The sequence below is a fragment of the Dermacentor albipictus genome, chromosome 1, assembly GCF_038994185.2.
Source record: "Dermacentor albipictus isolate Rhodes 1998 colony chromosome 1, USDA_Dalb.pri_finalv2, whole genome shotgun sequence".
Classification (NCBI taxonomy): Eukaryota; Metazoa; Arthropoda; class Arachnida; order Ixodida; family Ixodidae; genus Dermacentor; species Dermacentor albipictus.
In genome coordinates, this window is record NC_091821.1 from 48,347,545 (window position 1) to 48,374,970 (window position 27,426).

The window sequence follows — 27,426 nt, forward strand, 5'->3', positions numbered from 1 at the left end:
TTTAATCTATCTTTTCTCTCATTATTCATAACGTCGAGCGTTTTTTTATGAACCAGGATTGTTATTTCTGCGTTTGCATGTCGTTGTCGCGGTAATATATGTAGTGCTTCATCTTTATCTAGCATGCTGCGGCCACTGAAGTTATCCGTGACATGGCTTCGCAGGACGTATCATAATCAATGGGTAAACAAAGCTATAGAGTGTCAACGATGGAGAGAGTAATGGCCAGTGAACGTTAAAGTACGCAGATGCTTAGTCTGAGCACGCTTATGGCCGCATATACCACCCCAACTGCGCGATCTCTTCCTTATAGGAATCCAAAAACATTTCGCTAGAAACAATGCTAGGGTGCATGACAAAAAGGTGACATCACCAATAATAAGGAAATGAACAGCCGAGTTGGAAAACAACTGCAGCGGGCACGAGTGGTAAATGCCCTATCGCTGCGAACCACACGCTTGTTTCTAAAAAAGGCTAAACAACGCTCTTAATGTTTGTCTATCCCAGCGAAGAGCCGAGCGTTGTCACACAGCTAGAGCTCGTGATTTGCGAACAGGGTGCTCAATACCGCCATAAGACCTCCATTAAGTCCTGGAATTCCTTGAAAGTACGGCCTTCTCAGGCAGCACGTCCTCTCAAACAGGAGGGCGCCGTCTCGCACGCGCCACACGCCACGTGCCTTTAGAAAAACACGTGAAGCATTCGCTGCAAATGCGGCAATTAGAAAGGGAAGGAAGAAAGCTGGGAGAGGGGGAAAGTAAATGAGTGTATGGGCCACACGCCCTGTGGCGCGGGGTGTTCTTCGGCAAAGTCGCCTTCGTTTTTTTTTTTTTCCCCTCTTGCTGAAAGGTATCACTCGGGAAAAGTCTCACTAGCGCTGACGTCACAGCGAGAACGGGGCGCACCACATGAGCGCTCAATGCCAGCGTATCGGCTGGCGTCGAAGACGCGTGCCCCGTGCACAGGAGAAGCGGCCGCCTTTCTCCCGAAGCTGGCGATTGGTCAAGTTCAACGGCAACAGGGGCAGCAGCACGCGCTGACCGTCACCAAGGTCCCGCGCCGTCGGCACGCGCCGCGGGAAGCGCCGACGACACGGTAACGGCTGTGGGGGAGGAGAAGGCATGTCGTCGCGGGGCCTCCCCCGCTCTGCCTTTCCCGTCACCCCCCTCTGTAGCGGCCGGGCTGACGTAAATTCATCGCCAGTTCCGAGTCCATTATTCCGAGCCCGAAAGTCGCCCCGTGTTCATTCGACCATCTGTGGCGGACGCCAGCGGTTCCAAGTGCTAGCGAACCCCTTGCCGGCACGGGCTAGCGCGTACGCGACCGTCGCGGAACCCCCCTTGGTCGGCCGCATCCGCCGCAGAACCTAGTCGCACCATGACGGGCCTCAGGTCGGAGCAGCTGAGATGCACTGGCGGCCTCCTCCTGCTCCTCGTGGCCACCTCGTCGCTCGCCTCGGCGCAGCTGGCCGGCAACTCCACGCGCGCTGTGCCTGTGACGGGCCTCTCTGTCGGCCGGACCACAGCTTCAACGACGACGGCAAAGCCGGACCCCATCAAGGAGGCTTTCGACTCCCTGTCGGAACGCATCACGCGAATCATGTTGAAAGAGTTCTACCCGATGGTCAGCGAGCTCATCTACGATCAGCGCCTTTCAACGGGCTGTATCGGATCGCTCATGAAGATCGGCCCGGCCTTGAAAAACTTGGACATCTGGGCCGTAGAAAGTGAGTACGGGCCCGGCCTTCTTGCTCTTTTTGACAAAGACTTGGTGCTCACGCGCGAGCTGAAAGCGTGAGTCCATTCTGTTCGCTGCAAACGTTTGGCGCATTTTTAGTTCTCGCAGTATAGTGAGTAACTGGGGTCTGTCCTGTTGTCACGGTTGACGCACTAGTTGTAGCGTTTCAGCTACTGGCACTACAGCTTCTTTTACTCTAGCGGGCTACGCTTATTCACTTGCGTAAGCCCTCACTACATGTCCAAGAACAATGCTTAGTTTGGGATTAAGCGTGGGCCTCAGATTTCCAATTCGTTGCTAGATTACAGAGAGTGCGGCAAGTTATTTATTACACTGCGCTATTTCTTCTTCCGCTCTGGCAATGCAAATGTCACTGTAGGCACTGCTTTCTTTTGACGCATGTGTGCTCTTGTTCTGGAGAACCTCCATACAAAATGTGTTGCAACTCGTCGCGGGATTCCATTCTTACTGCGCGAGCAGGCTGCGCGCGTGATAAACTGTAAGGCTTCGACCTCGTGAAGTCTCATAGTTTGTCATGCGCATCTCATGGTAATTGATGAACTGAGATTATACGATTCCAGATGTGTTCTTGTTACCCAATGAGTAGGAGGAGGAAAGAAATAATGGAGTGGAAGTAGTAGGATAAAAAAAGGCACCACTTCAGAAAATATTTCATAAAACAATACAAACAAAAAACGTGGTGGCCTTTGCGTTCTCGGTGATAGTGAAAAGTGAATGTCTGTTTCCCGCTAGGCTTAGTTCACTCATGATTCCGTCGCTCTTTAGTTCCTCATTATGCCTTTATGATTAGCTCACTTCGGTGCAGGATCATTGGTTGTAAAGTTCGGCTTCAGAGCACCAGATCGTGGATTCGGTTGCCGGCTGCAGCTGTTAGCGTCGTGATGGGGACGAAATGCAAAAAAACGTTAGAGCACTTACATTTAGACTCACCTTAAAAAAGCCCAGCCGGTAAAAAAAAAAAAACACAGGTAGCCCTCCACTGCGCCATTTCTTGAAGCCCGTCTGTGGCAATAAGGAACATTTAAAAAGAATGTTAAACATCAAACCCGTCAGTTCGCAAATAAATATGTCTACAATTACGTCTTGCCCAGAGCTGGCTTCAAAATTTTATGAGCGTACAACACGTCTAGATTGTACATAGTATTTCTAACATGATGGCGAGGTACCGCAAATATCGGAAGGAAAAAGGCCCATGTGCTTGCCTGTGGGCTTCTGTGTACGACACTCCCAACGGCGTACAAACCATCCCAAATTGGCGGAAAATAAAAAATAAGAGAAAAAACTCAAGATTATGTGCTAATATTACTCTTCGGAAAGCGAATAAACGGAATAACGGGCAAATATGTAGCAACACAGTAACTTCATAACAGATACGCGTAAAACTGTGATAAATAAAAAATAATAATAATAAGACAGGCCCAAAGCGAGATTAATACGACGATAGGACTTCGGAATTAGTTTCGTACATTTGGGGTGCAGCAGAGCGATGAACATTTCTGAACTACAGGTACACGTAACATTCAACGACCATTTATTGCTAAGAGAGTCCTTTTGCAAGTAAACTTGGCGCGTTTCTGGCATATCTTATTTATTTATTTATTTATTTATTTATTTATTTATTTATTTATTTATTTATTTACTTATTTAGTACATACTGCGGACACGAAATCCACGCAGGGTGGATAATACAATATTAGGTCAATATATAATAGGTCAAGGCGGGCAATTTTGAAAGCGCTTGAAAGTGGGTGCTGCAAAATGTCCGCTGTCGTAAACGCGCTTCACGAATGACGACGTGAAGCTTCCATCATGATACATGCACTGCTAGAGAGTTTAGGCCCGAAAGAAAGCACGAACAGACGTAGAAATATCAGGTCTTATGCGCGCGTGTTTCGTTTTATTGATTTAAGGTCGCCTGCTTCGCCGCAATTCTTCACTTTACGTGCGCTCTAAACCACTCACGTTAAGTACGCATTTTAGGGGTAGCAATTAGCTTTGTGCTAGATGCAAACAGAGCGCATACCTTTTGCCTCATCGAGGTTATTAAATGCGAAGCATTTCTTGGCAAACATTTGAACACCTTAACAGTATCTGTCAAACCGCCCACGTCTTGGCGCTCTCATGGACGTTTCGTTAACTTGGTAGGCATCAAAATTCGCATAGTATATGACGAGAGTATGTGACGAACATAAATGATAGGTCATGACATGAATATCATGACATGTGTCATGTAGGTCCTGAAGCAGCCGCCTGCATCTTGGTATGTACCACAATTGGCATAGTATGACAAGAGTGTATGACGAACCTAAATGATCGGTCATGACAAGAATGTCATGACATGTGTGTCATGTAGGTCATGAAACAGCCGCCTACGTCTTGGTGCTGCCATGGTCGTTTCGTTAACTTGGTAGGCTCCAAGTTACACACTGCTTCGCATAACATCGATTCTCGCAGGGCGAGGGATCTGCCGGCTTATTATTACCATTCTTGAAAGCATATACACTTGACAGGAAAGGGAAAGCAAAGAGCAGGCTGGCAGCTGCCACCGGAAGGGGCACAACGCCTGCCTACTTTTGAGAAAAGAACAGGCAGAAATATAGCATCGGGGTTAAATATATGTGTTCCACGCAGCAGTAAATTGAGAACCGTGATTACCATTCATCACGTAAATAATTGCAGAAATCGTTATATCGTACAGCGTGAAGCATGGTAACAGTCAGCACAATTCTCAGACAAACATGACGTACGGGAACACCAACTCCGTCGTTGTTAATTCCTAGAAAAGCACACAAAAGCAGAGAATAAATTCAGTTGAAATATGCACATCTGAGTAAAGTCACTGTATTTTAATTCGTCAATCACGTTAGGTGGGATTCACTGGTTAAAGGATGTAGAAGCGTTACTCGATCCGTATAGCTGCTTCAAGCGTAGTATCAAAACAGTAATGTATATTACAACTAGTTGGTATAGCTAAAGTCCATCATGAACAAATGACGGCGCTTATGAAGGACCAATGAGAGCATTAAGAATTAGCACACCGTGAACAAGCAACCAGACAGGGCACGCTGAAAAGAGACAGAGAAAGGGAAACGCATCGTCACAGGGAGCGAAACAGCTATTGATCATCGACGGGGCAAACCGTTAGGACACCGATCGCGTGGCGGCAAAGAAACTTGGTCGAAGGCCAGAACGGACAACTAACGGCGCTGGACGCTCGCCGTGGGTTTCCCGCGGCGGCCGTAACGATGACACTGAAGGAAAAAGCGGTCCGTCGCGCCTAAGTGGGGCATAAATCCCGTCAAGACGCCACCGGCGCAGACAGTCAGCCGTTCGCTGAGTCGGGGGCGTTATAGGGGATGTCTTCCGAGGAGGTGCATAGGCTGGCCGGGGGCGTCGTAATCTTTTAACACGCGGATCTGCGCGAGCGATGAGGGCCCGGAGTTTGAGTTTTCCTCTCCGTCTCGCGCTGTTGACGCTCGGTTGCGCGAGTTGTCGTGGCGTGTATAGACCACGATTTACGGCACGGCCGCGACGGTCCGAGCCGGCGCGTGCCGCAGCCGCCGCTATATACAATTAAGCGGGAAAAGCGAGAGCCGCTGGTCGCGCTTTGCTTGGCACGATAACAGAACGGTAGAAGAGGGCATCTATCGATGTAGGGAGAGAGCTCAAGGTGGACGGGGCTGGAAGGTTATTGACGTGAAACGTCTTTAAAATCGGCTGCTTAAATGGCATGTAACGAAAACATGTTATGGCATTGTCGTGCATATCTTTGCAAGCATACTGACCACGCGCCTCACTTTGATATCGTCATGCAGAGGAAAGAAGCCATAGATGACACATGCGTCGCGTGCATAGATGGCGTTGTTGTCGTACAACGCATGACGCAATCGGAGCTAAATGCAGCAACTTTCTCGGCGTACAGAGAAGCATAGCTCCTGCAGTATAGGCTCAGCCATACTCAGTCATAACAGATATAATCCATCAGAATCAAACCAATGCTCATCAGGAGTTATGGGGCCTACAAGTGCCCAAACACAAAGGCAAATAAGCTGGTGAACTTGCAGAAACCTTTCAAATACACAAGATGTGCGATTATTGCGTTTCGGAGCCGTCCATCTATTTCCTATATTGTGAGACGCAAATGCTTGGCCATTTATATCATGTGACCTAATAACATGTGCACGCAGATGGTGTCTTCCTTTTTTTGCGTTTTTCTTAGTTCACTTCAGTCGTTAGACAGCGCTCGTCCTGTGTCCTTCCTTCTTGTGTTGCCGTCGTTTTCCGTGCTGATTCAACGAATTTACAGGAATTTCACGCTTGCTCGGTTATTGCTCGGAAACGCAGGGTCAAGAAATGGCGTGAAGAGAATCGGTCAGCAAGGCAGGATGATACCATTTAACAATCCCTCCCATCACCCCCCCCCCCTCTCCCCAGACACACGCACACACACACGTTTTACCACGCTGCGCCAAGCAAGATTAGGGAGCGAGCCCGATTGTAAGATCAGACCGTAAGCTGTGTAATAAGTTAAGCGTATAAAGCTTTCGAATGAGTGAATAGACGTCATGTGCTTCACTTTAGCATCGTTGTGCAGAGGAAAGAAGCGTTACTTGATCATATGTGTCGCGTGCGCGGATGGCGCCGTTGTAGCGCTACGCAAGACGCAATCGGATCTAAATTTAGCCTCGCGCTTTAGAAGCTTAGCTTCGCTGTACCTTTATCCATTCGAGCAGGTATGGCCGCGTTTGTGAGCTCACTATGTCATAGTAGGTATAATTCATCAAAATCATACTGGTGTTCATCAGGACTCTTAAGGCCTACAAGTGCGTAATTTCTTGCAGAAATCTCACGCTCGCTCAGCTGTGGCCTCCCTGCGTTCTGCACTTACGGTAGAAAATAATCACGAAGACACTCGTGCAGATAGATAAGAGGATATCCAATCCCCTTGACCGCGGCGCAATGTGCATGTCCGTCTCTATAGAGAGCGCAAGCGCAGGAGCACCGGCCATCTACGTGTGCGCACCGGGCTCGAGCGGCGCAGAGCAGTCTCGGGTGCCACCAGTAAGGGGGTCACTTCTTTACCCTATATATGGTGCCCAAACACCCTCTGCAAAGCAAATGGGCCCACTACGAATAAGGAGCGAGCACGATTGCAAAATGAGACCGTAACACGTCCACTATATGTATAGCTGTAACATAAGTGAGGCATGCATGCTTCCTAATGCGTGAATAAATGTAACTTGTGCATTTGGTTACGTTATAAGCCTGAGGGCGCGGTATCGAATCCGCGGCCGCGGCGGCCGCATTTGGATGGGGGCGAAATGCGCAAACGCCCGTGTATACCGTACATCTCGTACACGTTATGGAACCCCCGGTAGTCGTAAATTAATACGGCGTGCCTCATGATCATATCCTGGCCCGTAAAACCCCACAATTCCCTTACGTCATTTCTGTACTTCTAGTGCCCACACGCCGCGTGCAGCACGCGCAGAGACGTTTCACGTGCCCCGCTGCGGCTGCGTCCCAAATATATCCCCGATTTTCCGATATCAATCTGGGGATATCAAAAATGTGGTGATGCAGAGAGAACGATAGCCGCCCTATTGAGACACCGGAATTTTTCTTTCTCTCACTTCGTCGTCTTGTTACCCAAAGAACGCCGAACGTGCGACAGACAGCAATTTCTTATTTGCGATTTGCTCCACGAAAATGGCGCACAGATTAAGGAAAGCGATGTAGTATGCTGCAGTGACGCCGCCATCCTTTTTTCTCTCTTGTCCAAACTTTAAGTGGGAGCCAAGCGCGAGACTGCGTATAACCCACCTGCTCCGTAAAATTCAATGCATTTGCACTGCGTGTTCCGACTCGAGAAAAAATATATATATATCTACCGAAGGCACCGGACACGGTGGTGGTGAAAGAAGAAGACGACGAGAAGCGCTTGGTGGCCCGCATCGCCATAGCACCAACTGACTTGTTTCGGCCTACCGCTGCGAAGCTACAAAGCTGCTATAGGCAAACAACCCTATTGTATAAGAATATAAAAGCAGGTACGTAACGAGGCCTAAGTGCTTCGTCGCTGGCAAAAGCTGCGTGTACAGTTCTCGTAGGGGTGTCATCTGTGAGACCCAAGAACTCAACCTGTGTCTAGTGGCTAAGGGATCAATGTATAGATTTTGATGGGCTGGCTATATATGTCAATCTTCTGTAGGGCGCAGTCTTTAGCTTCCCTTTGGGCCCACACCGTAACCTCTCACTAACATATAGCCTTTCTAATTTATCACTTTCTTTTTCAATTATTCTATCTTTACCTTTATTTTCAAAACCTTTGTTTACACTGGCACCTTTCTTTGAGCCGCGGCGGGCACGCACCCTGATGAAATGCGTGGCTGCATAATCCTCAGTCTGCCGCTTGCCATAATTGCCTTCGGCCTGGTGCAAAAATATAAGGGCTAGGAAACCACGTTGCCGAAGCGGAAACAATGGATTCCCTTATGCAACCGCTGTTAATCATCAGAGCAAAAGTAAACAATAGGGAGGCTCAATTGGACGGTAAATCGATGCTGAAAGGAGGAGCCGAGCTACAGAGAGCAAGAGATTGTTTATTGTCGTGTGGAGCGTGGGGACATCTGTGAGCTATATTTATAGCAGCATGTGACGGAATGTTTCTGCGTGTTCCCTGGATTTGTCCGTGGTGACAACCTTCATTCGGGAGTACCACCCACGTCAGTGATCCAAGACGCACTTGAACAAAACAAACACGTAACCGCTGGGGCACGAACAATTCCGCAGTCATACTGATTTCTAAGCGGCCAATTTCAATCACAGAGCTTTTATTCTATAGCCCCACGTGTACTCCCTGTTCAGGTACCACAAACAACTCCTTCGAAGCATGAGAGAAGGGCAGGAAAAAAAGAACAAGCAGGAAGTAAGCAGCCGCCACTGGCATCAGCTAAAAAAGTCATTGTTGCTTCTCCGTCAACAACACGTCACAACTATTCATCCTTTTCAGTGTATACATCTCTTCGAACAGAACTTTAGCCTATTGAGTATCGCGCGCGTTACTTTTTTTTGTTCCATACGCTTTCTTTATGACGGATTTAACCACGAGCGTAGTCATGCGCGTGACCGTACAGATAGCAAACATGTACCGGCCGCCGGCGACGCATCGGCGATCGGGCGACAGAGGATCCGACGCCGGGTTCGTGAATCGAGGGTATCTGCGGACGGCTATACGGGGATGCCGCGGCGAACGGATCGTCATCATCATCATAAAAACTTTATTGTGAGACTGAGGAGTTTGGAGCACGCAGTCGTGTCATCACCGTCGCAAGGGGCTTATCTCCAAAATGGGGGGCAACTGAAAGGAGATCGCCGGGGCGTGAAGGACGCGCGGCCCACGTCCGCGGACACGCGCAGCCGGCAGGCCGAGCGAGCGACCAGTTACGCATTCCGCGATTCCTATCGGCCTCTATTTACACTCGCACGCATGAATGACGTCGCGCCGAACATCCGAGAAGAAGGACGCGTGCGAGAAAATTCGCGGGCTTGCCAGAACGGCTGCACCTCGTACCCGCCGCCCTTGCCAGAGCAGCGTAGTGGTGGTCGCTGCACAGAAGGCGGGTGAATCCCCCCCGCGGCGCGATGAGTGGACGAGTGCCTGGCGAGCGTCGTCTCTATGGCGTCGTGCTCGAGCGAGCGCCATCGCACCGCTAGGCGGCTCGACAGGATGGCACGAACGCTCCGGGCGCGAGTGCGGCGCCACGCGGGCATTGTTCCGCTGTCGCTGTTTTCGGCCGGGAAAGCGGATGCGTCCGCGGAGCGGCTACAGTAGTACAACGACTCATTGTGTGCATCGTCACAAGCCGTGGCCCGCGTGTTTCTGATGCGACAGTTTCTCAGAAAGCACGCGTCATGTCGACACGCGGTCTCACAGGATGGCGCGAGGGCTGCTAGAATTGGTCAGCTTTCTCGTCGATAAGCGGCCGCTTGCTGCCGGCAGGTCAGGCTATCGCGCGCCGCTGCTATGTGGGGTGATCATTTCTAAGTTCTATGGAATTTTTTTTTTAGTTACCTATGTTAGATAACAGAACTCCAGTCCTTGAGCTGGATTGTTCAGAGAGGCGGACATCACTTGCACAAAAAAATTCAAACACATATTCAAGTAATTAACAAAGATTTACTAATTAAGTTCTTAATTACGTTACGGCACACATTTTAATTTACGAATTGTGACCGCTGAATTTGCAAGATGCGTCCACTTGAAATGAATTTCCAAGATATGACACCAGTTTCGAGATATTTCTAAAAGTGTGGGACGAAATACATGGGCGTCCCCGTTACACTTACGCTTATATGCATAAGAAAAGCGTTTTCTTAAATAAAGAAAATGGACCAACTGTGCATTTTATGGCCAGTTTAAATTAACCAATTATGGGGCTTTAGGCCCCAAAACCGCGGTCTGATTATGAGACATGCCGTAGTCGGGGATTCGGGAAGCTTGCACCACCTGGGGTTCTTTAACGTGCACCTAACTCTAAGTACACGGGTGTTTTCGCATTTCGCCCCCATCGAAATGTGATCGCCATGGCCGGGATTCGATCCCGCGACCTCGTGCTCAGCAGCCCAACACCATAGCCACTAATTAAGCAATCACGACGGGTATAACCAAACTGGTCTCATTCTGGAAATTCATTCCAAGTAGATACGCCTCACAAACTTGCCGGCTAAATTTGGTAAACTGCAATATGTGCCGCAAGGTAATTAATTAAGAAGTTACTTATTGAATATCTGTTAATTAATTCAATATGTGTTTCAACTTCTTGCGCAAGTAATGTACGCCTCTCTAACTAATCCAGCTCAAGGACAAGAATTTTGTTATCTGCAACAGGCGGTTTTTAAAGATTCCATAAAACTTCAAGATGATCACCTCGTATACAGGTTGCCCGAGCTGACTTTAGCCAGAGTCTAAAAATATGAAAATGCCACCTAGCTGGACAGAACAAAGGTACTGTTATTTGCCGTCGCTTGGAGATGCTCAAACTGCTTAGATTCAGGTACACGTTAAAGAATCCCAGGTGGTCGAAATTTCCGGAGTCTCCCACTACGGCGTGCCTCAAAATCAGATCGTGGTTTTGGCACGTAAAGCCCCATAATTTGTTTAACCTTAACCACAAACCTCGTAGCAAATGGCTGGAGGATCCGGCAATCACGAGAGCACCGGTCAAGTTGACCTCAAAACTTTACCTGGCTCCAGACAGAAGACCTATGGGCCCCGGGTGCCAGACGACCTAGCAACGCCACTCCCTACGCGTCTACAACATTTCTCCGAACCGTTTCAGGGGCCATTTAAAGGGCCCCTACACTCTTAAGCAAATGTACACCCTTTCGAGTGTATATTTGCCACACAACGATAATCGTCATCTGTCTTGCTTGCGTTTCCTTCCTTGAAAACGCTGCTCTCGCTACTTTCCTGTCGAGAATGCTCTGTCATGCTGATAACGGGCATGCCGTTCGTGAATTGGAAGTACAGGGTTCACCGCGTTAAAGAAATGAAATGCGGACAAGACAGATGACGATTATTGTTGCGTGGCAAAAGGGTGTAATTTTGCTTAACAGTGTACACTCTAAACATTTTATACCTTTATCGGTGTATAAAGGGTGTTAGATTGTCACGTGGCTAACACCCTCACGTTTAAGGGGTAAGATCAAATTGTTGGTGGGAACGAATGATGGCATCTTATTATCTTGTTTGCCGACATTTTCTTGCAAGTAAAAATGATGACAGCTGTGACAGGCGACATAAAAAGTGCATTAAATTAAGCTTCCTATCTATACCTGTGAAATTCTCCTGTCAAATATTTCTTTGCGACGAAAGCTGTCAGAATGATTACACAGTTTTCAACTACGTATTTTGTCATCGCACGCCTAGTTATAACTCCGTTGTCGTCCTCTATAAATTTTTGTAAGGCCCTTGCGGTAGGGGTGTTACCCGTGTGACAAGCGAACACCCTTAAGGGTGTAATCATTTTGACGGTGATTTATAAACAAGATCCGACATTTTGCGAACATGGCAGCCGCTTGCAAAGTTTCTTCGTAAATGTTGGCCCTATACACGCCCGCGGAGAAGGCACAAATTAAATAAAAATCCCGTTCGGACTTTTCCGGTCCCTTCAACGCACGTAGTGACGCCAGCAGAGTAAAATATTCCGGTTGGTCGCTCTACGAGGTTCGATAGCGACATAACGGTAGCCGTGTTTGTGTTCAGAGAAGGGCTCACCCATTGTGCCCCAGTAATCCTTCCGTGACGCTTTCACTGAGTCGGTGTCGCGAGGAGCGTCATGAGGGGAGGCAATGGAGCAGCCTTTCCCCTGATGTGCAGATGCAACCACTGGCGTTTGCCACACTCACTACATGGAGTTGTCGAGCAGAGGGCACCTGTTGAGAGGGTAGCGAAAACGAACGAGAAACCGCGGTGGCCGCGTATAGTCGTTATTTCATCATATGCCTTTGACTTTGTTATATCGGCGACATTGTTTAAAATTTGCGCTAATATGTTCCCTTGAAAGTGGTTCACAGCTGCCAATATATGACAGGAGCTCGACCTCGGAGTGGTTTAGGGACCCATTATATGTGTACATACCAGAGAGGCTATTTTTCAGCGAGGTGACGTCGTGTACATGGTCGTCCACGTTAAGGAAATAGCCTAATTAGTATTCAAGCCAGTATAGATAAGTTTATCAAATATCTATACTTCCTTGGGTAAACGTGCCTCAGACGACGCCTAATGCGGATACCTATTAATAAATATTTTGCATGTTGGTAACAAACAAAACACAGCGCGCGGACAAAAGACAAAGAAATGAGTGCGCGACGCAACATAGTATCTTGTGATTTGCGCTGTTTTGTTTGTTACCACGAATCCAATCCGACTAACCCAATTTGCCCTTGTAATTAGTCTGCTCGATTCCGTGCCGAACTTCAGCTGCACTATGAACGCTGTGCAATTTGATGACGTATTCCTCCCAAATGTGGACAACCTTCTACATGCGCCATCAGAAGCCGTTTACGAAGTCTATGCCTCTTCCTCGGGCGTACACACGCATAACTTGTGATCGCGCAATAAAATGAAGAGCCGCACTTGGACGAAACTATTGAATACGCAGAAACGGCGCGGCCTCCGCAAGCATGCAGAGTTCGAGACTGCACCGCCTTTCCGCGTCCGAGCTTCCGCTTGTTATTCCTGCGCACGGCCTCGTGTGACCAGGCGTGTATACGAAGCGGCTGCCACGCGCCAGCGATCGATAGCCGTAGCGTACGCCTCTGATTCGTGATGCGCAGAGCAATTGGCTCGATTGATACAAGGAAGGAAAATGCATGTCGGGAGCGTAAAGAAGCGGAAAGTCGGTTTTATTTTCTCGCTGCCCTTGACACAGCGGAGGCAAAGCAAATCACGCTTCGAATTTCTAATGTTCGCCCGTATGCAAGTGCCGCAGTCAATAAACCCAGGAAGTTACTTGTAGCGACAGGGAAATAAGGTTTTCTTTTTAAGTATCTTTGATGGAGGGTTGTATGTGGCCGCAACCTTTACGAAAATAATCCGGCGTTTGCATGTGTGACTTATTAGCATTTTTGGCGTCATATGACAGTAATACGGAGATAACGCTTTTTTGTTGGTGTATGCTTATGCATGCATTTGTTACGCTTCCTATGTAACTGCGCGCAGATAGTATTCCACAAATCGTGCCTGTTCTGCGTCTGTTCTTGCACTGCACCAGACTTAGAGACAAGGAAGAACACGCCCGCCGTAATAACTCGACATTGACGTGTGCTCGATGCTTATCTGCCGTCAGCATTTGACTTAATTCTCAGCTCTGCCAATATATAGCTATGCAGCACCCATAGACCGTTTCGAGACCCGGTACTTCGCCAAGAGTTGCTCCTTGTCGTATACCTCGAAAATGTTTAATTAATGCTCCCCTCGGGCACTCAGATGTGCGAGATTTCCATGTAAAACTTAAGTACACGTGAAAGAACCCCGCGTGGTCCGAATTATTTTGGAGTTGCCCACCATACGGCGTGCCTCATAATCAGATCGTGTTTTTGGCACGTAAAACCCGATCATTTATTATTTTATTTCCATATGCTCGAGTAAACAAACTCGCGGTAACGATAAAGTCTGAGTGAGTTGGTTGCTGCTGTTGTGGTAAACATAGTATTTAACACCAAACGCGTCCCGGAAGACCGATAAAAAAAGCAGAAGCACGTGCGCTAACTTCCAAATGATGTTATTCAAAAATGACACAAGCTTATATTGGACTTGCGCGATTTCTTGGTTCTAGCTTTGCTCAGTGGTTTCTGTACCGCTTTCGCAAAGATCACATTTATGACCTGCGGCACGATTCCCTCGCGTTATCTTAGCCAAGCGCACATGGGGAACCAGCGCTGGCCAGGAGGCGCTACGACAGTTTTCATGCGTTACTAAAATATGCTGAAACCGTCCGATAGGGAGGCTACGAAGATGGCACGACATATTTACCGATAAGAAACGTGCGCCTGTATCAATGTTTGCCTAGCGCGATGCGGCCAGCCAAGTTCTGTCCATGGCCATGCGCGCTGAGTAGAGCGCATGCGCTGCTACGTCCTAGCACGTCGGTTCCCTGCCGTTTGAGGAGCCGTGAAAAGTGTGACTCAAGACAATCGGTGAATTTGCTGACACGAAATCACTGCTTGTGCTACTGGAAACTGTGTCTACCGCTCGCTAGGCTGTGTGTTACGGCGCTGCTGTCGGCACGCGAAGCTTCAGCGCTGGTTGCCCATACGGCCCGTCTACTTATCAGGATTCTGTTCCATTTATCCGCTTTTACGTGCTTTTCGCATACGGTGTGAACGCAAAGCTGTATTGCGAAATCGCGCAATATAATTTAAATGCGCGTCAGTTTTCCCAATAAAATCAGAAGTTAGCGCACGTAGTTGTTCGTCTTTTTCTTAGTGTGTCGTCCTTCGGATGGGGGCACTAAATAAAATATGAATAACAAACTCTGAACCTCTGTAACTAAATGTCCTAGGATCTTTCAGTTCACCGTCTTTTGACGCAGCAAACGCATCCATCCTGGCCAAAAAGTGGGGACATACAACGCTGCCGAAACTGTCGCGCACCGTGCATAGACTTGCGGAAAAGCGCCCTTCCTTGAACTGCACCACATACCAGATTGCTATATCGCCGCGGTCGATAGCAATCTACGGTATGTCGATCGCCGCGACTTCGAAGCCAGCGGAAGAAAACTACAACCACTGAGCTCACGCAGAGGGCACAGAGTGGTAGCTGGGCGTAATTATACTTCTTTAATCGTGCTTTTTTTTTTGTATCATAGTTGTAACGATGTGTCATCATTTCGTATCTTTGGCGGTGCCGCCAGGACACCAATGCGTTAACGGGCACACCAAAGCTAGAACTCGGACTAGTCCATGGGTTGGAGATCGCCGAGACTAGCGCGTACCAGGGGTGTGTGCGAACATCCCGTGGCACGCTTCGGCCTCGGCAGCTCCAACCCACGGACCAGCTTTTCAAGGCCGGCAATGATGGTCACGTCGTATGCGCCAGCTTTTTTTTCTGTTACCATTTGTTTTGTTCAATATCAACTTCCGAGGGCAATTAAAAGAAAGAAAGAAAGAAAGAAAGAAAGAAAGAAAGAAAGAAAGAAAGAAAGAAAGAAAGAAAGAAAGAAAGAAAGAAAGAAAGAAAGAAAGAAAGAAAGAAAGAAAGAAAGAAAGAAAGAACCTTGGGAGCACTTGATCGATACTCGAAATGCTCGATTCATGCGCTAATAAAGTCGCCTGGCTGTCGGCAACAAAACATCGCTGATAACATTCCCTCGCAGAGCAAGCCTTGGCCGCCAACACTGAACATTATTTGCTTTGCGAGACCAGTATATCATGCGTCATAATACTGCAACTTACCTAGCTCTGAACAGGGCACAGAGATTTCCATGAAGAAAAAAAAAACTGGGTTCTAAATGTATAAATCCACGTAAAACACCAGAAATAATAATGAATAAAATACAAGCCTGAGCGATTTCCCGAACGAGATCAGCTGTAGAAGGAATGGTGTGTGGCAGTGCGCACTGAATTCAATCTGCCGGTAATTAGCACATTTCGGCTGGCACTCACTTGATGTAGCGTTTCTCCTTGCCTCGGATATGCTGAAAAGCTAAGCGTATGAAAACGCTGGGCATCGAGAGTTTAACATTGGTCGGCGCATTTGGAACAAGGACAATGAAAGTAACGTCGCGATGTGGAAAGGCAGGCTTTTACGGCACGCTATAACTTATAAGCAAATATGTAAAGCAGTCTACGTGATGGTGTTTTCCCAGATATGATTCATCATCTGGGGAACACAAATAAAGTTGACTATGAGCGTACAAGAGAACCGCATTCCCCATTCGAGAAATAATAAACAAGTAAGCATAATAAGTAAAATGAAATTCTGGGGTTTTAATTTACGGCTCCTGCATGGGTCCGAGAAAGGCCTGCAGTATCCGTAAATAAAAGATAATAAAAAAAACACACGACGTGCTTTGTGCGCCCAATGCACGGTGCACGGGCATTTTTGTATTTCGCCCCCATTTCGATGGGGGCGAAATAGCAGCGCAATTTCCCAAGCCACTATACGCCATCACGGCGGGTGCAGAACTACTATTTGAAACTTTCTGTACTCACACCAAGGTAAACATGTTTCTCACTCACCGATAGAATGACGCATGCTCGGGAAGTCGCAAATAAACGCTAATTGTGAAGTTTTACCTAGGTTGGACACGCAGCCGGTAAATATATTTCCTCGTATTATCTTCGATCACACGTCTCTGCAAACTGTACACATTGCGGCGCATCGCAGTTTACGCTCCGGCTATATATAGCACTTCACTTGGGTATGTAGCAAAGTGATAACAATGCGCGTCACAAGAAAACTAATTGTATAGTATTAACCGTGCAGTGAAATGAGCCTTTTCCTTATGCTATGTTCAGACTACGTTCGTAAGGCGCCGATTTTTCGTAACATACGTAAGCGGAAGCGCAACAAGCGTATGCGTCTAGTTCAGACTGCGAACGTAAAGGTACCAACGTGCGCAATTCTCGCAAAAATCGTGGGTGAGAGTGTTAAAGGGTCGGCAACATTTACGACTGTTATGTTACGACCGTTGCGACACAGCCAATGACCGATAAGCTTTCGGCTTTCAACAACCGGTGACGACACTTCCGTCCTCCCGTCTGCAGAATGCTCCGGGCGCGGGAAGTGCCATTCCGTGCGCACGATTGGCTGTGTTCGTGAAAATTTTTGCAGTGCGCCTTGCGATACGGTTTTCAGTTGATCTGGTTTATCCGCCGAGGAAATCCATGGCCGCAGATGCGTGCTCCTAACTTCGATGGGCGGTCTCACTAGGTTTTCAAGGAAGCGGAACTGCTGGGGCGACATGCGCATGATGTTATGAAACATCGCAGCGTCACCAATTCGGAGCTTGGCGAAAAGGTTGTGAAAATCGCCGTCCACGGCCCTGTCGAGAAATACTTGCCGCACCCAAACCCTTCTGCGTCGCCTTCGTCGTCTTTGGGCGATCGAATACATGACTATAAGTTTGTTTTGAGCGTGAATTTCTTCGATCTCGGCCAGCGCTTGCATGTTGGCAGGAGCCATATTGGACCGCTGGTGACGTCGATTCTGCAGCTCCAAATTTGATTGGCCTGTTGTAAAAGCCGTAATTTAAGCAGCAGTAAATGTGAACAAAGGTGCCGGCTTAACTGCCGTAACGTTTTTTACAGCCGTTACGTTCGATACGCCAAAAGAGCTGTTACGCGCGTTACGACCGTAGTGTGAACATAGCATTACTGTCAATTCGGTCATGTCATTCTTTGGGGCAACTACAGATGCGTACGTTGAGAGGGGAAAAGGTCGGGCAGACCATTATATACGCATTTCATAATGACGTAGAGGAGCTACATTTAGAAGTCTTCTTGCGCAGACAAACTACACAGGTACACGCTGGAAACAGTAACAAGACTTCGTTCAAGTTGCTCGTATGCATTCATAGCGGTCGAAAACCATGTGGCGTACCTCCACTACAAAGTGCGCACAATTTGCCTCAACGCATGGCTCGAAGATATACATGGCTTGTAGCCGGTGGCGTATGCAGTCACGCGCCTAGGGCTGTCTATGTAGTTTGAATCAGCAGCATGTCCTCCCTCAATCCTTACAGCGATGCACATACTGTGCCGAATAGCGTGACGTACTGGACCTGTCTTTTGCATTGTTTCCATAGGTGTTTCCGCCTAATAGATCTATTTTAATGCTTGTCCTTTATGTTTTACCCCCACAGTGGTGGACGCCATCGGCAAGCCGCACGCAGGCATTACCCAGGGCCGCATCGCTGTATACGGCGCGTACGAACAGTGCCTGTCCATTAGGCACAACGAGAACCTGTTCCAGGGCAGGTACTGCATGATACACATGTACTACGACGGTGCTGACCTGCCACCTAAGGTGTACGAAATCGCCGAAAAGTTCCTCGCCCACCACAGACTAGGAGTGAGTGTCTGCATTACACAGGGGGGAGGGGGGGCGGGAGAGACTATATAGCAGCCTTTGACCGTGCATGGCAGTGCTTCGGTACTTAGTCAATTGCACTTTCACGAAAAGCAGGGCTCTTCCTGAACGACGTCTCTACGAGTGCTACATTACTTCGAACCAAAGATTAAGTTACTAGACCGGCTGGAGAAGTTACAAATTTCCTCAAGCTATACCTGTATGTCACGGCCGTTCCAGACCCCTGAGTGTCAAACACGCACATCGTTGCCGAGAGACGACTGAGAATTGCAAATAGGGAGGAGCTACAGCTTCGTGGTTCATGTCTAGCCCGTACTTGACGCGGTGGTAATGCGGTGGTTTAGACAGCTGCTAATTAAGAGAACAACATCGACAGAACCAGATGCGACAGTTTTTATGAATGTTCCTTCAATATATGCCGGTTCCTGTAATGTTCGGGAGGGGAAAATCAACTAAGGGCAGCCTTGTAACGTCTCTCTTTTTATCTCTTTTTATTTACATTTACATTTACATTTTATGGCAGGACGACTGAATTTTACTGCACTGTGACATCTCATCAGAGCGCATATTTTAAGCGTATGCGAAGAAAATGATCACAACATTGACGATGTCGCCTACTCCCTTTCTATTTAGATAGACACGAAATAAAAATATGCGTGCACTGCAGCAACGTATTATTACGTATTTCGTATTATTACGGGTAGAAAAGTGCTTTTAAGGACGACATTCCTTATTAAATAGCAACCTATGTGAGCATGACCCTTTATTGGAACACATGCACACAATACATAGCAGACAGAGTGGCGAAGTGATCCAGCGACACATGAACATCAGTACCTCAACAATAATATAGCTATATGCAGAATTTCACGCAGTGCTTAAATGAAATGTGCGAACACGAGAAGTAATGCATAAATCGAGTGCAGGCGCAGCAACTCTCGCGTAGGTATAGCTATCTCTATAGTATAACCATTGTTGCAGAAGAGTTTCGTCTGGTCACTTCCTGAAGGTCCAAACCAAGGCTGTTTCCTTAACCGAGTTGCCTTGTTTGTTTCTTTTGCCCCGTTCAACAGTATATTGGAAACGTTTCACGATTGGCCGACAAGGAGTTATTGGCTATGATCCCGCTTCTCAAGTACGGCGTTTGTTTACCTTCCGTCTGTCATCGGGAGGACGTCCAAGTCATCATTGACCACTGTAAGTATGCATCGCCTTATTACGTTTTCGCTATCGCGTTGGAAAGTTTCAATTTCGAGCAACTTCGATGACCTCATATTCGTGCTGAATGCTGTGCCTAGTGAAGCTTGATTGCAACTTTTGGTCTCTTGGAAACTATAGACGCGTGCAAGTCTTTTTGCACGTATTTTGTCATCCCTATAGTATGCGGGGGGGAGGGGGGGGTTCGCTTTCTGCCACATTGTGCATAATTCGTTGGTTTCTTTCTTACGGAATAGAGAGAAAATTGTGTCGCTTCTTATTCTAGCAGAAGCTATGCATCTCTATAACTTTTGCGAAAGTTTGAAAGCTTCAGAGATACTTGATGAAAGCTGTTTTAGAGAGCTGCGTTTTAAAGCGGAGCTTTCTTTGTCTATCACTCCACGATTTGGCGTGCCGTAGTCGTGTGGCTGTCTCGCTGCGTTGGAGCTTTCGCTACTTTAGCCACCATACTGTAGCAGTCGAGGAACACTGGGCCACGCTCGCTATCTACGCAGAGTGCCAGGAACGCTTTCGGTCGTCGACTTCGACCTATCCAGTGCCGAGTCACGCGAAATCTCGCGAAGGTGGTAATATCACCGAAAGTGATAGTTCCAGAATATTGACCGTGAACAAAACGTACCGTTTCTCTACAAAGTACACCACCGTGGCTGATGAGCGTTATGGGATGCCGAACCTCTCTGCACATTTCTTACCGTGATGCACCGTTCTTTCTTGTTCGATCATCAAAACCTCGCTTACACATGTTCTTGCAGTGCGCGTGATCTGCATATGTATTTATTAAGGCGAAAGCCTTAGGTGCCTATGTTGGCGGCGACCCTGGCGAAACTGCGCCGTGACGAAAAATGGCCGACGCCGCAAAAAGTAAAAACACGTCAAAAAATTCTCGGATTGACGTCACATTTCTCAAGGAGGTTCCTGTAAATAAAGTAAATTAGTGGCTTTGAAAAGAAAATTCGGCACATTTCGGCGTGGGGGTGGAAATTCAGCCCGGGCTTCCGGGTTGCGAGACTAGCACGCTTCCCTGAAGCCACGGCTGCTCCATGGTTGCGGCTTATACGAAAGGTGTGCCTAGTGCTTGCCCGATTGCACACGTCACGTCGCAGCCATCTCGCTGACCACGGCGTGCCTCATTGGGCGGCGCACGTGACGGTGTGGAGCAGGTAGCGCCACGTCATTAGTGCATAAAATGAGCGCGTTGATGACGTTCCGAGGTCTACAAACGGTATAATGCTTTCGCATTCCCACACGTAAGCAGTCTAAAGCGGCTGCCGAATTTTAACTTTAGTCATTGCTGTCGCGGCAGGTGCTGCGGCGCAGAAAAGAGGGCGCGCGCGCTCTGCGAATTGACGTCACAGCCGGAGCGGCTGCGGCGGTTGTCGGCGGCGAGCGATCTAGGAGCGTGCACGCTCTTGCGGATCGCGAGCACGGCCGCGCAAGTACGCCACTGAAGCGCGTGCCGCTGCGCCTTAGTGAGGAGACTGCCTTAGTGCGACACGAGTACTTCCCATTGTGGTTCGGTATGTCTTGCAAGAAGTCTAGCTCCCATTGCATAACTTAATGCATTACCAATACGTCTCACAAGGAGGTCTAACCCCGATTGTATAACTCTATGTATTGCCAAATTTGCAGCAGGCTTTCGCCTTCTTGTCTTACAAGAATGTAACAGCTGCCGAAGGTTTCTTATTTATTTATTTATTTATTTATTTATTTATTTATTTATTTATTTATTTATTTATTTATTTATTTATCTGACCAAGATTTCTAAACATCAGTGTTGTTCTGTTTTTATTGCTCATGCAGTTGTCGGTGAACTCGACCTCAATATCAAGGCCCAGTGGTGCAAGATCGACGAGCCAGTAAAGTTGGATCAACGGCAAACCCTAATTGTGTAAGTCCCGATGAATACGTTATCCTTAATCCACTGATGATGATGATAATAATAATAATAATAATAATAATAATAATAACCCAAGTGCTTAGTGCGAGGCGCTTTTTTTCTTTTCACAATTCCTGGGTGTATGTAGATCAACATCTACTCATTTTTCCTCTGTGCACCTTACGTAACTGAGAAAGCTTCATTTTTAAACTCAATTGGCGTTACTCATAAAGAAGCAACCCCTAACGAGGATGTCTGACTGCTTCTGAAACCTTCGTTCCATCCCCGATTCCTTTCGCTGTATATACAAGGGCGGTGATCTTGTAGTAATGTGTTCCGCTCTATTCAATGCCACTCTTATTATCTGCCGTTCACGGCCAGCTGATCTCATTCATAACGCTAACGGGGCGCCGCTGTGACCACCGACGAAGCCCGGAAAGTGCGAAAAGGAATAGCATCGGAAAAGTGGGCCACTATTTTGGGACTATTTCTCTTCCGGTGCTATATTCTTTTTCGTGCTTCGTCATTGGCCGGAACGACGCTCCGCCCGCGCTATCAATGAGATCGGCTGACCGTAAACAGTGGATGATAAGAGTGAATAGCATCGAGCGAAAGGCATCACTAAAAAATCGCTGACCACAATAACTTACTCTCACACACCCTCTTAGAGCAAGCACACTTCATCTCGACGCCTGTCGCCAGCTGTCGGCGCAGCCCGCGCTGGGCGACCAATTTGATGACAGTGCAGCTGACGTCAAAGACATGGCGAGAAAATACTAGCGGAGAGCAGCGCTAAGTGCAGGCTGAGCATTTTCTCACTGGTTTTTTAAAGCGAAGCTTTCTTTAATTCTTCCTTCGACTTTCCCGCAGCTGCTTCTGTTGCTGCTGCTGTCTTGCACGCCGCGTTGGGAGTGGTTCAGAGTGTGTATATACATGGAAGCAGCGTGGCAGAGAAGAAAGGAGAAGCGAGAAACTCATTTGACCTTTGCACCGCATCGAATGCGCATCCTCAGTAGTTCCCTGGGCGTCGCCACATTAGTCTCTTGACAGCTGTAATTATCCGTGACCCCCTCAAAATCATAGCAGAAATGTCAGCGCTTACCTTTCTACCAACGTGCGGGAAGCTAGATTGAATATTTGGTAGGAGGGGGAGAGGAGGCAGAGAATGGGTAGAACTGACGCAGTCGAGAAACGAGGGAATAACAGCCTTGCCACTCTCCTTTCGCAGTTCCCATAAAAGGGGGACAGGGGGATAAATAAACGGTGACGTGAGAAGGCAAGGAAACGCTACTACTAGACACGACCGTGGTTAAGGGGAACGGGATAAATTTAAGTTTAAGGTACGGTACGGTACGGTACGTTTCCGCTATTTCTGAAAAATAAACACCATGCAACTATGTCGAGCGGACAACTAATGCAGAGCGTGCAGAAGCAGAGCCGCATGAATTAAAGCGCATCGCAGGGTCTAGGCGACACTACGGAAGCAGTCGCACGTCAAATCAACGCTTCAGTGCCCCCGTGGTAGCTTTGCGGCTGTCAATGCTCGAGGTTGTGGATGTGATCCCGACCGCGGCAGCCGCATTCTGACGGGGCAAAATAAGAAACGCTAGTGGCACTTAGATTTAGGGACACGTTAAAGAACACCAGGGTGTCAAAATTAAACCGGAGTCCGCCACTGCGGCGTTCCTCATCATCCGGTTGTGGTTCTATCACGTGGTTATATCACGTACAGTCCCATAATTCAATTGAAGTTTGATACTTCTGCCACAATGCGATGTGCCATGTGAGGCAGTGATAATGCTCAACACTCTCAAAAATTATGAACAATGGCGCACAACAACGCGTGAAGCAAACCCGTCTCATTGTGCGTTCTGTGTACGACGCGCACAAACAGCAGTAGTGCACGCAAAGTAGCGTTCAACATCCACTCACCAATCTCGTCTTGGACTAAACGTTGAAGTAACTAAACTTTCGCCGTCAGTCACCGCTAATTATAGTCAATCAAAGCAGAGCACAGAAAGCTTCGCTTACATCGATTCCCACAGAGTGTGGGATCCGCATATCTTTCTTTTGTCGACAAAGCTTTTTCATTAACGTCATAATTAAGCTACGCTATTTGTAGTTTAATGATTACAAATTACATCGTCGTGTATTCGTGTCTGAGAAGCCATAACCGTGCTGCTTTCCTGTTCTCACATTTACTAGCGATACTTTCTTTGCGCGTAACGCCGTAAAATATCCCTCTCTTTACAAACGCCTATGCAGGTGCATATTCGTGCTGTGGACAGCCTTTATTCTCTTCGGGACTGCCTACGACATCTACAGGACGATGGTGTCGACGGAAGAAATCAAGGAACCTAAATACCACCCATTCATAAGTGAGGACATTTTTGGTTTCTTTCATTCCTGCTTCGACCGGATGAACTGTAGAAAGAGAAGGAGGATTTTGTTGTTGGCTGCAGGCAGATCTAACCTTGGGAGAATTGCCGGCAATCGTTCCACCCGAGTGCCGCTCTCCAGGAAAGTTTAATAGGACAATACAAAGAAACACTAAATCGGTCTAGATTGATAAAACATTCTCTCAAAACTATGTTTTCGAAAACTTTGCGGTAATGATAAGTATTAGAAGAGGATATGATGGATGGTTAAAGTTCTATACGTAAAACTTTGTGCCAAAACATCGGTGCCGGTACGCATGACGTCACGGATTTCAAGGTTGTTTTTATTCGTATTTGGGCCGTTGTTGTTTAGTAAAAGTTATTGAAACTTGCTATGATCAGTCTTTGGCTCGTTTAGCGTACAACGTATAGCCCACCTTCACCGATAAAAATTAACTCTAAGTCTGTGACGTCATGGCGTGATGGTGCGGGAACTTCAAAGCGGCGCGCCACCATCTTTCTTATTACGTCTTTTTTCGCTTATCAACCATCCTTCTATGGTAAGACATTGTTTTTTTCCTTTCCTTCCTTTCTTTTGGCATTGTAGAAGGGTAATTAGCTGATACATCCCAAATTATTCATTTAGTGTCTCTTTATATTATGTGAGACGAACTAATTAGTCATCAAAACTTGAAATCGATGGGCTAGACGTTCAGTGCGTCATTGTTCAGAAGCGCGGCGCGAGACGGGTAAAACAATACCACGCGGACAGCAAGGTGGAAGAAAATAAAAAAAAAATTAGGTTACTTTTACGTGCGAAAACCGCGATATGATCATGCGGCACGTTGTAGTGGGTAAGTCCGGATTAATTTTGACGACCTGGGGACCCAATGAACCCAATGCACGGTATACACGGGTCTTTTTTGCATTTCGCCCCCATCCCCAACATGCGGCCGGGATTTCATCTCGCGCCCTCAGGTTTGGCGACGCAACGCCAAAGCCACTACGCCACCACGGCGGGTTAGAGGTGGCACACGCTACAAGCCCGCCACTTGCGAGCCATCCAGCTGACGATGTCACGCAGGGCCCCCCCCCCCCCCCCCCCCACTTACACGACCCAGCGCGCTGAGATGAGTCTTCTGAACGTTGCTAATCACGAGCTAAGTCCACGTCATTTTAGGAACTTGAGGAGCCGGAACAGATCGCTCCTGAATGTTTAGCGTACGCGCGGGAACACCATGACGTCCGCATTATGTAGCATGTGGAGCGCATCAACGCTGAATGACTCGACCAGAAATGAAGCGAGTTCAGGGCACTGCAACGAATAGCGTTCAACATCACTCCGGGCCTTACAAATCGCGCACAATGGCGACGCGGTGAGTCCAATCTTACTGTATAATCATGCCGGAGTACAAGCTGGCGCCGTGTGCAGGAGATACAGCAGGCATGCCTCTAGCCTGCTCAGTCTCTTACTCACACATGGATGCAGAGGTGGCGGTGACCGTAAACAACTGAATATTACAGGCGACGGTTTGTCTTACGAGACCTTGAAGGTTTCTATAGGAGCCTTGTTGGTCTGAGCTCTCGGGCATCGCGAGCAAGCCTATTAGCCGCTTCATTGTCCGCTACGCCTACATGCAAGAAAATATCTGTAATTGAATCACGGAAGTTATTTGTAGCTTTTATTTAGGCGTATCTCTCTCTGAAGAGCCACCTGCGGAGGTGTAATGTGTTTGCGTGCGGTATTAGAGTCGTCATTACTGACGCCTGTATACTCACGACAATAGCGTTATTGGGCGGACTTGTTTGTCTTACATCCTTACATATATATATATTTTTCGTCTTTATTTCTCTCTTCTTCAAGCAGGTAGGTGCGACGTCACTTTCAGGAAAAAGTTGCCATAATGCATTTTTTTTTCCTGTTTCGAATTTAGTGTGTATGTTTGAATATAAACAGTCATAAGAAAGAAGACGCTCATTACGTGGTCCCGCTGTGTCAGGGCAGAATCGAAATTATCTGTACGCGCTTTATTATCTGGAAGGCAGGTTAGACACACATACCCTTCTTACAGCATTTGAAAGTTAATATTAATGGGAAACCGATCACGCTGTGACATTACCTTTCGGGAAAATATAGATTAAAAGCACTTTCGTCTCGCAAGATCGGACAATTCGTCTGCGGTTGCTTTCAGGCCAGGCTACGTTACGACGCAGTCAATTAACTTGGTGACGCGCAGTCGGCTTTCTTTGCCGCAACACGGAGCTATCATCGGGTCGTTAACATATCGTTGGCTAACAAGCGGTTCTCTTTATTGCGCAGCCTACCTGTCCGACTCGGTACAGTCGGTCTCTCTTCGAAGGGCGTTCAAGAAACTGATGGACATGCCCAACTGGGGCGACTACTCCAACAAGCTTGGGTTCATTCACGGCGTGCGTGTCTTCTCTGCCACATGGGTCGTTCTGGGGCACAGCCATATGCTTCGGGACCTGCACGCCAGCTGTAAGTAGCCAGAGCACGCATATGTGCGGGCAATGCGAAGCCGTTCTGGCTGTCTGTTTTGTTCCTTGACCTTTTGGACAAAAGAGGGCAATGGTTGTACTTGATTTCATTATATTTCAGTACGCCTTCTTTCTGCATATCTCCACTGTATTGTGGATATAGTTCGATGTGCTCGTCTGATCTTTGTCGTCGTTTTTTTCGCGCAGCCAATAAGCGTTAATTAGAACAGCAGTACTCTTCGTCACTCATTCTGAGAGCGTATTTTTTGAAGAAAATGCCAGGCTCATGACGTCTAGCTTTTCTTGTGTCTAGCAAATTGTCTGGCTTTATGTCTGGCAAGCTTCTACTTTGCAATTACAGCGTGTCCCCTGAAGTTGTTAATGAACCGTTCATTAGTAAGGTTTACTTAATTAGTCCATCATTTGTCGATTAACATGTGCATCCTAACCTTTGCTACCGCGAAATACTTGTTCCGAAAACGTTGTTTCCGAATCCCCTATATGTTTAATAATCACTTATAGTCTTCGCTGAAACACCCGGTATATTGAGCGTTGAGAGAGTGTTATCTGCAAGTGTAAGAAGCAGTTTAGCTCACGGTATGTGTGATTTTCCTTATCCCATACTCTCCTTCTTTTCTTTTAGCCAACATGATTCGTTTCCTCAGGCGGATACAGGACGACTTCTTGTTCACTGTCCAACTGAACTCCTTCATGTCTGTTGAGACGTTCCTGGTGATAACGTAAGTATTTATCACTGTTGGTGAACTCGCGAATCGGGGCAGTTTCGCCCGAGGGAAACATATATATATAACATTAAAATTAAGTTGTGGGGTTTTACGTGCCAAAACCACTTTCTGATTAAGAGGCACGCCGTAGTGGAGGTCTCTGGAAATTTTGACCACCTGGGGTTCTTTAACGTGCGCTTAAATCTAAATACACAGGTGTTTTCGCATTTCGCCCCCATCGAAATGCGGCCGCCGTGGCCGGGATTCGATCCCGCTACCTCGTGCTCAGCAGCCCAACACCACATCCACTGAGCAACCACGGCGGATATATATAACATTGCAACCGGTTTTTATACAATAGTCTGGATGTTTTAT

The 27,426-nt window shown here is 47.5% G+C and overlaps 1 protein-coding gene and 1 long non-coding RNA gene across 3 annotated transcripts in view; one reads left to right on the forward strand and one right to left on the reverse strand.

The window, feature by feature from the left end:
* Window positions 1-16,640, reverse strand: part of LOC135905789 (uncharacterized) — a 68,338-nt gene extending 51,698 nt beyond the window's left edge. Inside the window, exons 1-2 of the long non-coding RNA XR_010565497.1 lie at window positions 16,504-16,640; window positions 2,689-2,760 (exon numbers count right to left, since the gene is read on the reverse strand). This is a non-coding gene — a long non-coding RNA (uncharacterized lncRNA). The remainder of the gene's footprint in view (window positions 1-2,688; window positions 2,761-16,503) is intronic.
* The window catches only part of LOC135905762 (nose resistant to fluoxetine protein 6-like), a 41,574-nt gene continuing 15,390 nt past the window's right edge, over window positions 1,243-27,426 (forward strand). Inside the window, exons 1-7 of one of the 2 annotated variants that reach the window (XM_065436820.1) lie at window positions 1,243-1,726; window positions 18,129-18,337; window positions 19,429-19,552; window positions 21,374-21,461; window positions 23,715-23,827; window positions 26,148-26,327; window positions 26,970-27,066. In XM_065436820.1, coding sequence (XP_065292892.1) covers window positions 1,378-1,726; window positions 18,129-18,337; window positions 19,429-19,552; window positions 21,374-21,461; window positions 23,715-23,827; window positions 26,148-26,327; window positions 26,970-27,066 — 1,160 coding nt within the window. In that variant the 5' untranslated portion in view covers window positions 1,243-1,377. Of the gene's footprint in view, window positions 1,727-17,219; window positions 17,285-18,128; window positions 18,338-19,428; window positions 19,553-21,373; window positions 21,462-23,714; window positions 23,828-26,147; window positions 26,328-26,969; window positions 27,067-27,426 lie in introns of those variants that run through there. The other variant, XM_070520769.1, reaches the window with a different exon arrangement.